General features: G+C 32.1%; 1 protein-coding gene and 1 non-coding gene across 2 annotated transcripts; one reads left to right on the top strand and one right to left on the bottom strand.

Moving 5' to 3' along the window:
• Positions 1–6,247, bottom strand: LOC101211769 (protein HIGH CHLOROPHYLL FLUORESCENCE PHENOTYPE 173, chloroplastic). Its single transcript, XM_004147370.3, has 16 exons — positions 6,080–6,247; positions 5,755–5,985; positions 5,498–5,659; positions 5,277–5,327; positions 4,292–4,426; positions 4,101–4,124; positions 3,843–3,954; positions 3,202–3,327; positions 3,044–3,093; positions 2,397–2,555; positions 2,192–2,287; positions 1,995–2,110; positions 1,778–1,901; positions 1,552–1,665; positions 1,279–1,359; positions 1–504 (listed from the first exon to the last, which is right to left on the bottom strand). The coding sequence occupies exons 1-16, from the start codon at positions 6,182–6,184 to the stop codon at positions 358–360; spliced, it is 1,833 nt and encodes a 610-aa protein (XP_004147418.3). The 5' UTR covers positions 6,185–6,247; the 3' UTR covers positions 1–357.
• A 5,583-nt stretch (positions 6,248–11,830) lies between these two features.
• Positions 11,831–11,902, top strand: TRNAG-UCC. The gene has a single exon. It is a non-coding gene; the product is annotated as a tRNA-Gly (tRNA).

Here is an 11,902-nt window from a genome sequence, read left to right as displayed (position 1 = left end):
ACAAGAGAATAAAACAGAGAAAACACTCTGTTTCATATACTGAAAGAGCAATATTATCCAGTTCACAACATTACATGAGAAATCCAGCAAAGAAGAGTTAAAAGGAAAATAAAGACAACAAGCAAACAGTGCCCAGCTCCTTTGAGAACGCTGGAATCCTCTCCCTAAAAGCCTTCAGCAGCTTTTACCTAAAATAGACCTAGGGTAACAATCCCAAAACATTCCTTATTTATACCAACAGTCAAGGGGGACACGCAAAAAATTCCTCTCTTGCCCCTTCTTTTATAAGTATGCAAATTTGGGGGTTTCAACAAATACATATTTCGAACTGAAAGGAGATTTTTCCGTGGAACGCAATCAAACTGGAGCAGGGGTTTGCACAAGGAGTTCTTTCCCGGTAATGCCATCCTTCAGGGTTTTGAAATAAATATTGTAGTCTTTTTCTAGAGGTGGATTCTCAGGGTCCACAGTGAATGGTTCACCAAATGGAATCACACTTTTAACCTGCAAGATGATATCACTGAGAAGTGAGAACTTTAATGATTGTAACTAAAATAGATCATCTATATATGTAATCAAATCCCACGTTCAGTATTCTGCCTCTTTTGTGGTCATTCAGCTTCAGTCCAATCAGTAAAGCTAAAGATTCTTACCTGCATTCCCTTCCATTGCACTATATCTTCTTTTATTCCTTTTTTTTATGTGTGTAGGGGCTGGGGGGAGGGGGGGCTCTTAATCTTTTCGATTTTTGTTATTTCCTTGGGGCTTTGGAATAAACAATCTTTAAACGTGTGACAACTTTAAAATATTGGGTGAAAATGTTTTTCTAGTTGATTATGGTCAATGTGATAAGTAGCATCATGAATTTTCTCTACCTATGAAGGACAAACAAGTATATGCACCGGCATTTCAATTCTATACTACAACTATATTAGATAATGTGATATTTCATCTCAAAATCAATTAACAATCAATTAACGGTGAGAGGAATAGCACTTTTTTTCGATATAGGATCCTCCATAACCTATAATCTTTTACAAGTGGCAAGGTTAAAAAGTTGGAGAACATTTGTGTGCAGAGAACTTCTATTTTCTGTCTTTCATTTTTCAGAAGTCACATTTAGTTTACTGCCCGTAGAACTCTGACATAAAGTTCAAACAGCCATCGAAGTTAACAATCAATGAGATACTAGATAGATCATGAATGGAGGGAAAAGGCAACTAAATCATTTTATCACACAAGAAAATAAAGTAAATAGAGACGGAGGGAGGGCATTGCCTCAAACGTTTTGTCACATGCATATGGACTTTCCAAAGCAGCAATGCAAATACGAGCAATTTCTTCGCTTGATACCTTACCCTGCATTTAAAAAAGGAAAGAATGCCATCACAAGAAATTATATTTAAAAATTTGAAAACCAGAAGTAAAGTTAACAGGTGTCTGATTCATCATATAATCTTCTGTTATATGCAGGAACAGTTGGTGAATTGCATGTTTCAATGATAGGTATGTTTAAAATCTAAACCTCATACATCAGTTGTTTTGGTGTACCGTTATATTATCTCCTTGATCAAAAATGAGATCTGCACCAGCAGGCTCCTCCGTTAACGCGCAAGGTCTTATTATTGCATAAGGAATTCCACTTTCCCGAATTAAGTCCTCTCCCTGTAGAGGAAATGATCAATATTTAAATGAAATGGAACATAAGAAGTCATATATGAGAGTTGGATCATCTGGCCAATTCTAGAAGAATGTATTAATAGAATTAGTCTTAAACCTTCAATTTGGATGTAAGAATAAAATCCAATTCTTTATTCAATCGGACAGCAGGAGGTTGTTTGCTGAGATCAAGCCCAGGCCTCTCAGGTCTTGTAACTCCAGCTGAACTCACATGGACAAACCTGTGAGTGGATAAACAGAGAGAGGAGCTGATTAAGAAAATTGGAAAGAGATCAAAATCAGCTGAGTTCTAAAAGATAGTATTTTCGGTGAACCTGGGAGTTAGAGGATATTTTATATAAGCCCTTATACTTGATAGTGGAAGTTGAAATGGACCTTCAACAAAAGTTGGGTTGAGGTTCCCATCATACTCAAACTTGCTAAACAGGAGCTGCACATGATTATGAAGTGCATGTGAAAAACACCATGCAAGGGAGAAAATGAGAAGAAACTAAAAGAAAAGCAATCTTGCCTGCAGTGACACAATATTCGTAGGATCAAAAGGTGGGGCATCTGTAACAGTACGAGCTCGAAAGATTGGCCTCAGAGAGGTAAATGGCACACGAATCTGAATATTTGAGGTAAAAGAAATATAACCAGTCATTAATAGTTTGATTAAAAAAGAGTTTAAAGACACTTTTTCAAACACCCAATAAAGGTCTGATAGTGATACTCACTGACTGCCATTCCCCTTTTGCAGTGTCAAAGCTGGCTGTATAACCAACAGTATCCCAGACTGTGTCGGTGCGGATAATCAGTTTATACCGACGTCCATCACCTTTGAGACGCAACTCCAATCCATCATAAGCAGAAAGATCTTCTGGCACAGAAAAATTCTGTATATACAAAGCATGGAAGAACATTAGATTAGGGGATGTAATAGAGCAATCTCTTTATTGAAGAAAACTAATAGAAGAAACTAAAGGAAAAGAAAATGATCTGTCTGAAGAACAAATGAAGCAATCAGTAATTCCCATTCGTCATAAGCAAAGACATGAAGGAAAAAGAACCAATAAAAAAATGATGAGGGTTGGTCATTCAGCCTAAGCAATAGAAAAAGAATTTGATGCAATCCAAATTTGGAAACAAAATATTACTCAAATGCTACTCAAAATGATAATCTAGGTTTTCTTGATGATGATGAAAAAATAATTCTCAATTTATAAAAGGAATATTCGTCACAAATTCCTTACTTAATGAAGTTGTTTTTCATAACCTAAAAACGACCATCAAGCATTCTTTACAAAAAGGCGATTACAATTAGTTATAGATATCTGACAATGTAAGGCATGTGCAGAGGAAATATTCAAGATATGCACATTACCCTTGTCCGAATACTAGTAAAGCCACCATTGTTTGCAGTTGAAAGAACACCTGAAACAGAGGCATCCAAACTTAGATTCTTGATGACAATGTGTTACTTCTATTAACAGTGACGTAATCTTGGACTGGTACACTGTCTAAAGGGTTAAAGGAAGAAACCTTTAAAAAGTCCAGTTGGTTCACCATTTTCACCACCGTTCATGTCGATTTGAAATGAACTTTCACTTACTCCACCCATTACCACATCGTCTAAAGCACCCCAAGGAATTTCTTTGATACTGTTTCCTGCAAATAATGAAGTAATAAACTAGATTACTCTTAGAACATGATTGCATCATCGACACATAATTTACGTGATTCACTAACAATGTGTTAGCTATGTCCATGGTAGAAGAAGATATGTCGAGAAGAAGAGATCAATTTATTATTAGAGATAAATATCAAATAACGCAATCTAGAGGTGCCACTAGACCCTCTGTTTGGTCATACAGAGCGTCAACTAACAGATTCAAAGCATAGATGGAAAGAATCATCCATTAAAGAATCATCCATAAGTTATAGAGCTGGAATATAGGAAAATGGTGCTCATCATTTATGTATCAGCTGCCATAATTGCAATACATCTTTCAACATTGGAATAAAATTTTGTAGGTAGAAAATGAAATACAATATGCTACAGCTGGTAGTTGTTTTCTAATCAGCGGGTAGTTGTTTTCTAACAGCAGGTAGTTGTTTCAAATAGGACCAAGTGGCTCACAAAAGCAAAAGGAAAAATCACCTATAACTTGATCGAAGTGTACCTTCAAATCCAAAAAGTAGCTTCCCATTTCGGAGTCCAACACCACTCTTCACAGCATTGATCAAGTTTTGCATTCCAATAAATTCCACCAAATCTGGTGAATCGCCTTTGATCTGCATCAATTAACCATAAAATCAATCTCGCCAGGAAGCATTACTTCTTACGTTGTCTACCATACATGTCCAAGTCAACTAAAACTTTTAGTTTCAACTCCCAAATCACATTCATTCAAATCTGACTCCGACATTTAGCTAGTCACCTCAGGTTCAAAGAACTTGATTCCCTGCACCATATCAAAGATTGAATCAGAAAGCTGCTGCAGAAATATGGAATTGAATATAAACAATAAGTTCCTGGAATTGACAAATGGTCAGAAAGTTAAAATAGTAATACCTATACTGACATAGATTGAAGGGTAAAAATAATAATAGTAGACATCAATAGACATACTTGGCTATACTTTGCTCTTTCTGGAGTGTCTCCTTCCTTTGGTCCAACAATGACGGAGACAGCATTAATTACCTTTCTCACTCCCTTTAAGTTCTCAGGTGCCAAAGTGCTCCTCTTAGTAACATCCCCAACAATCTGATATTTCAAGGTAAGGAAAATGATTTGGAGGTACTTGAAAGTTGAAACAAGTTCGAGCAGAATAGAGTTTGGAAAAAAGAGCAAACCACAAACAGAATGTGATTTCTTAATAATACTATATCTACCTATTGTGAAGTACTTAAAATAGTATTCTTAATTTTTTTATTCCCATTTCTCCTAGCGCTACTTCAGTCAGCATATTATATGGTCGTTTGGTTTTCAGACAACTTTGGTTTATGGCTAAAAATTCACATATACTTGTATGATATGATGGTAAGGAATGACATCTGTCAAAGCTTGGTTGAAGTGAAGTGAAAGATAAAGAAAAATAATACATTTTTTTAGTTTATCAGTAGAAAAAAATTGAAGTGGCAAATGATTAAGAATTAATGAGTCAACTTCCTAAGATACGTATTTACTTCTCTCTCAAAGCAAAGCCTCAGTTAAGTTAGTTGGTACATACTTTCATTTTACTTGCCAATTATCATCCAGGATACATTTGCAATATCTTTGTTAGATTGGTGATATAATATTAAATTTAGTTTTAGTCATCAGTAATTTTTGGGTTGAGTTGTGATTTAAGATAAAAGCAGTAATTGTTCAAAGTCAAAAACTCATTATGCCCTTTATGCTTCATTTAATGTTAATTTATACTTCTTAGATCTTCACAAATTTCAAATTCACAAGTAAAGTGGGTGTTAGAATGTTGTTATAATATTAAATTTAACTTCACTCATCAGCTTCCCTTTTGAGTTTGATTGGTAATTTAAGAAACTTCTATACAAGAAAACTGGGCCTAACCATATTATTACAATAACTTTGATCAATAAGTGGTGATTGAACTAACCAATCCAATGTCTGGGCCTAACATCTTCCTCGCTTTCTCTTCATTTCTGACCTGAAAGATAAAATAAAATAAAACTAACCGTTGAGAAAAAGAAAAAAGACATCATTATCAATACTTATTCTGTCTCTTCTCAAAAGTTGTACAAATAGCATGCGGTTTGAATTTGATGAAAGCACAACAAATAGAAAACCAATAAGCTGAAAATGGGAAGACTGATATACTAAAGCTCGAACTGGCAAGCCTTTTTTCCTCAGGATATCAACCACCCTTCTCCCAACGCCACCTGTTGCTCCAGCGACTAGAATGAACCCAGAAGTTTCCATTTCTTCAACAGGTTTGGTCGGCGATGGACCCGACAGTTGAGCAATCAGAGACTCAAAAAACTTCACCATAAACCAACTCAAATTATTGATCAGTGAAAAGAAAAAAAAAAAAAAAAAACCCAATAAAACCCATAAAGCTAAGAAGTTAATCCAACCTTGGATGGAGATGGAGGCACGTTGAAAAAGTACAATGTTCTCAAAAACCTACCAAGATCCCAAGCTTCTGCAGAAATGGGTTCTTTAGGGAGTCTGAGGGAGCAGGATTTTGGGATGCTTAAGTGGAGAAAAGAGTGGTTTCCAGGGAAAATTTGGAGAAATGGGTTAGGAAGTTGAGATGATGGCAAGAAGTTCCTTCTAGTAGTGGCAGTGGGTGAGGATGTAGGAGTCTGCAAAGGAAAAATCACGTTGAGTTGGAGAAAAATGGAGATGGGTTTATGAGATCACAGATGAAGTTCCAGTTGTAGAAGAGTGATTGATTACCTTAAGAAGAAGGGATGAGGATGATGGTTGAGATGAAAATTGGAGGGCAATGGAGGAGATGTCCATTGTTGAAGCAAAACTGAAAGGAGAAGTTTGGAGAAACATGAATTCAAGTTTTGCTGTGTTGTTTGAGAATTAGAAACAAAGAAAAACAACGGACAATTCCTCCGCTTTGGCGGGAGAATTATAGATGAACCTTTAACTTACTTCTAATTCAAAAACCAATCTTCAAAATTATCACTAAAAAAAATTAACCTAATAATTTAACCATTCTATTTTTAAAAAATACAATACATTCTAAAAAAAAATTAGGCTTAATTTTAAAAAACAAACATAAAAAATGAAATGGTAACTAGACATTCGGATTTAAATGATTTCATCCAAATAAAATTGTAAATTTGGAATCACATTTAGGCATAACATTAAGTTTGATATAAATGAGAAAAACTTTGCTTAATTACTTAAAGTAAGAGGCTCAAATAAACGATGAGTACCTTGTTAAAACTAATGAAAAGTGGTCTTCTGTTTATTTTATCTCCGAGTAAAATTAACATTATATTAAATGCATTCAACATTCGTTTACGTGTTTAACCGTTCTTTCTTTTTCGTCCTCTTCTTTGTTAGGATTGTTTTTTTCTTTTTTCTTTTTCTACTTTTTTCTTTTGTCCTTTTTCTATATTTCTTTCTCTATCTTTTTGTGCATTTCTACTCTTCAATTTTTTCCTCCACTTTTTGAAGTATCAAACATCGATGGGCAAACATATAGTTTAAACAAACTATAACAGTGAGGGGCAAGGGGTAAACATATAGTATAAATAAAGGACACTTGCAAAAATGGTAAAATAAGTTATAATAATTAAGTTCGTAGCACACACATTTTATTATTTGCAAAAATAACAAAAACGAAGCCCAGCCCACACATCAAGAGGTAATATGTCACAAATGCCCTCGTTACTAATATACGTTTGATACACCTGATACACCCTTTGATACACATGATACTTCTTGATACACCCGATAGATTTGATTGATACACTTGATGCACCTGATACTCTTTGATACACTCGATATTGAAACATACTAATATATGTTTGATACACTTGATACATTGCATATACATTTAGTATTCTTCACGTATACAATTGATTGATTAAATGAACTTGATATGCTTGAAGTCTTACTTATACACTTGATATACTATTGATATACACTTGTAAACTCGATTAATATACTTGATAATGATTCAATTTACTGATATGCTTTAACAATATATTGTTTATATACTTGAGAATGATACACTGAGTTACATCATTCATATACTTAATAATACTCTAATGAACCGCATAAAATTTGAAAAAATGAAAATCACGTAGGTAGTATATTAACCAACTAATATATATAATATAAGTATATCATAACACTAACATACGAAACTGAGACAAAGTAAAACCAAAAAATTAATGTAAAAAAATGAAACAAAATCATTTGGAATCAAATTCAACTCAAAATACACATTGAACAAAGTAAACAAAAAAATCACAAATGAAGTTATGTTACTCCAATCAACAATCATTATATTATATTATTCATATTACAATTATTGTACTATTGATATTTTAAAATTAAGATTAAGACAGAAAAAATAAATAAATTTTCTAGTATAAGAATAAACAAACAATTAGGGTCTTAAAAAGTGGAAGCATAAATAAATAATGAGTAGGATATTAAAAAGAGGAAGATAAATAAGTTATTGAATGGTAGTTTAGAAATAATATCAAATTTAAGATGGAGAAGTGAAATTGTTGACATATTTGCAAAATTCTAAAACAACGTGCTATAATTGCTATATCATATTCTCAAAATACTATTCTATGCAATTTCTTATAAATAATTTGTTTAAATTGTAGTAGGTGATCGTTTAGAGGAAGATTACTCACGCTTGCATATGGTTGATTAATCATGTGTTGACTAGAATATTTTTTATATTTTTTATTGTAAGTCAGTGAGCTTTTACCGAGTTGTATTTTTTAAAATCCCACTTTTTTAAATTTCAAAATTTAAATTCATTGACACTTTTTTACCGAGATTTATCTGAAAAAAAAGAGTAAAACTACGCAATGTTTAAACTTCCAATTAGATTTTGAGGCCTTACAAAAATAACAAAAAAAAAAGTTATGATAATAATAAAAAAAAGTTATGATAATAAAACTCATGTCACTGTATTTTTTAAATTGTAAAATTAGCAAATTTAAAAGTCGATAACTCTATAATTATCGTTTGATGGTCCTATAATTACCATTTGATATCATTAATTTTGCTATATTCCCAAAATGCAAAAAGAAAAAAATAATAGGTATATCTGTTTTTTTTAAGTGTTTATGTGATTTGAGGCCATTTTTGTTAGATTTGTACGTATTAAATTATCCAAAATCTTTAAGCTTCTAAATTTGTATAATGGAAACACTTGGGAGAGAATTAATGATGGGTTAAAAATAGTAAAAATAATAAATAATCATTTTAGCTTACTTACTTTCAAATTTACAATTTTACTTCTGGTAAACTTCCATAAAAAAATAATTTCAATCATTTTAATGAAATGTATTTATAATACAAATGCAAATTAAAAAAAAAAAAGATGGTAAAATTATGAGAATGTGGATATGGGGATTGGGATGCTACTCATTGGATATGGGAACAAATTAAAAAGGCCTGCACAATGTCACAATGTCACAATGTCACATGCATATACATATTTCCTGCTCTATAATATTTAGTACACAACCACGTTACATGCATATATAATATTAGAACTACCCCCACCGCACCAACTTTATACAAAGAGGGAAGCCATAAAAAATAAAAGAAACTAAACAGACTGAATGAGGTATACCCAAATGTTATCACCTTGAGAAACGTGCATATTCACCCTCCTGGCCAATCATTTTCGACAATACATTACATATACAGTACTTTGGAGAATTATTAGATAATTGGTATATTTTATTTAGTTTATTTGTTAATTTAAATTAATTAGTATTTAATTTTGCACACTAATCTAAAACAGATATGCATCTCTCTCTTAATTGATGATCATCCATTTCATTTCTATCACAATCTACAACCAAAACTTTATTGTTTGTTAAGAGGTATAAAATGAAAGTAAAATGAAGATGTATACAATTAGACTAAACAACGTGTGTAGATATATTTTGATGGGGTTTGAGTTGGACATGAATGATGAAGAAAATAGGTTGCATCATAAGAAAGGGAAATGAGAAAGGATGGCATAGTATATTATAAATTCTATGGTCTACAAACTTTTGCTTAAGTATATCACTATTTTCTACAACCTCTGTTATGGGTACCATTCACATAGTAAATAAGTTGCAATTTTGTTGGTGCATATGAAAATAAGCCATGAAAAATATTGTTTAGTAGATAACCTATGTATATCTTGTACGTTTGGTTAGAAGTTCTTGATTACCAATATAATCGTCCTTGTTTCTGCTGCAAACAAGTTTAGCTAAGGGCTAACTTCTAAGATATTTGAATTCAGATATCGTCTAATGGACAAAGCATGGATGATGGAGAATAGGATGCCTCGGGAGTGGAAGCGTTCATTCAATTTGGTTTTCGTAATTGGCAAGGTTCCTGTACTATTAGGTGTCTATGTTTGAAAAGTGGAAATTGTGTATTTCATAAAGAATCAATAGTCATGTATCATTTATATGCTAATGGGATTGATCAAAGTTATAAGGTGTGGTTTTGGCATATTGACGAAGTTTTTACAATAAAGAGTTCAAACAATCGACGAGATTAAACGAAGGAAGAAACCGATGACAACGACAACGACTTATTTCATGTGCTAAATATGGTTCAAAAATGTCCATCACCGATTTTATGACGTACCTAATACATTTGACAATATGTTTAATTTGATGATGCAATGAGTCTTTGTTTTCTGGTTGTAAAAGATTCATAAAGTTGTTGACATTAGTTAGGCTATACAACCTGAATGTTAGATTTGGATGGATTAATGCTAGTTCTTCCGAACGTTTGTCCACAATTAGCAAGTTCTTGCCTAAAAACAATCAAATCCCCATATTCATATATGAAGCAAAAGAAAAATTTTTACTTTCTTAGGTCTAATTAGTTGTATAAAAAAAAATAGATGCATGTCCAAACCATTGTTGTTTGTATAAAAATTAAAGACATATGGCAAACATTAATAGATGCTCTAAATGTAACTTTTCGTGGTGGAAAACAGTTACGAACTCAAATGAATACATTTATTTTACATCTTTAACCTTAACTTTTCATTAAATTAATCATTTTCAATCACGAATATGTATAAGCTAGCTAGGCAATAAATATTTTTCAATATATCTTAATAAGACATGTCCACATTACATATTTTGTCATATTTTGTTATATTTCATAAAGAATCAATAGTCATGTATCATTTATAGAGTACACAATGTCAAATGCATATCATATTTTGTATTCTATGGATAGATGTACCCCCACCACCAACTTTATATAATGAGGGAAACAGTAAAAAGATAAGATAAGATAAGAAACAGATTGAATGAGGTATATACAGTATACACAAATATCAAAATAAAGCATATGGTATATATTGGATGTGGCCAATAATAGTGTATATTTTATGGTATATTATTTGATGTGGCCAATAATTTTCCAGTTCCTCAAGAATTATCACATATAATTGGTATTTTTATTTAGTTTAATTGTTAATTTAAATTAATTAGTATTTAATTTTGCACACTTCTCTAGCTAACACATGTCCATGTTTGATCTCTTAATTGCATTTCTATTTTTCATTCTTTCATCATCTTATCCAATCTTGGAACCATGTACCTAAGCATCTTAAAAATAGAATTTATGTACTAAATCAGATAATTTTTTCATCCTAACTAACGATGTACATGTTTTTTCGATTAATGTTCATTGTGTAATCTCATGTAATAGGGTGGCTTCGGAGTAGAACTCAAATCTAAAAAAAGCATCTTACAAAATGTCAGTGTTTGCTATTGGAATTTCAAATGGTTGCTCACTGTCAAGTATGTATTACCATTTAAGAAAATTTTGGAAAAACTGATAAATCCACCAACGAAATACTCATTCATTGAGCATGAGTATTGGAACACATTTGTCTCTTCCAAATTAAGCGAACATTTTAAGACAACTATAGTCACCATTCGTATATGTTAGTAGTTATGCTAAAACAACAAGGGTCGTGAGCGGCGAAAGAACAACAAATATAACTATCAAATGTCGCACAAGGGTTATGCAAACCTTATGGAAGAGATGATAATTAAGCCTTTGGAATAGTATGTGTTGGTTGGAATAATGCTACATACAATGTGGTATAACTAATCACAATGTAATTTCATTTTTAGAAACAAGCACATCTAGTAGTGGAGTAGTTGATTGTGTTTTAGTATGAAAAAAAGCACGAACAAAGAAAGATGAAAAAATTTTAAAGTATCAATATGAGAGTATTAATGAACAACAAATCTTTTTCATGTCGAGTTATAGATAACTCTAACACATTTAAAACGTCAGTATAAGAGTACTAATTCTTAATTTCACATAATTTCTAGTTTAACAATATAATAGTTTAAGGCATAGATGTTGAATTCTAATATCAATGAAAATATATGTTTGGACCTATTGAGTTATAGTTAAATTAATTAATAAAGTAACTTGTAATTTGCTATTCAAATAGCGTTTGTAGTCCAACGGTTAGGATAATTGCCTTCCAAGCAATAGACCCGGGTTCGACTCCCGGCAAACGCA

The sequence above is a fragment of the Cucumis sativus genome, chromosome 1 (assembly GCF_000004075.3).
Source record: "Cucumis sativus cultivar 9930 chromosome 1, Cucumber_9930_V3, whole genome shotgun sequence".
Lineage (NCBI taxonomy): Eukaryota > Viridiplantae > Streptophyta > Magnoliopsida > Cucurbitales > Cucurbitaceae > Cucumis > Cucumis sativus.
This window is presented reverse-complemented; position numbering and strand designations above follow the sequence as displayed.

What these genes read in the sequence shown, in the direction of transcription:
- LOC101211769 (XM_004147370.3), bottom strand. Translation starts at nt 6,184, where the DNA reads ATGTTTCTCCAAACTTCTCCTTTCAGTTTTGCTTCAACAATGGACATC. An exon ending in AAATATCCTCTAACTCCCAG is followed by an intron (nt 1,902 to 1,994) that starts GTTCACCGAAAA and finishes ATCCACTCACAG; the next exon opens with GTTTGTCCATGTGAGTTCAG. An exon ending in ATCAAGGAGATAATATAACG is followed by an intron (nt 1,360 to 1,551) that starts GTACACCAAAAC and finishes TTTTAAATGCAG; the next exon opens with GGTAAGGTATCAAGCGAAGA.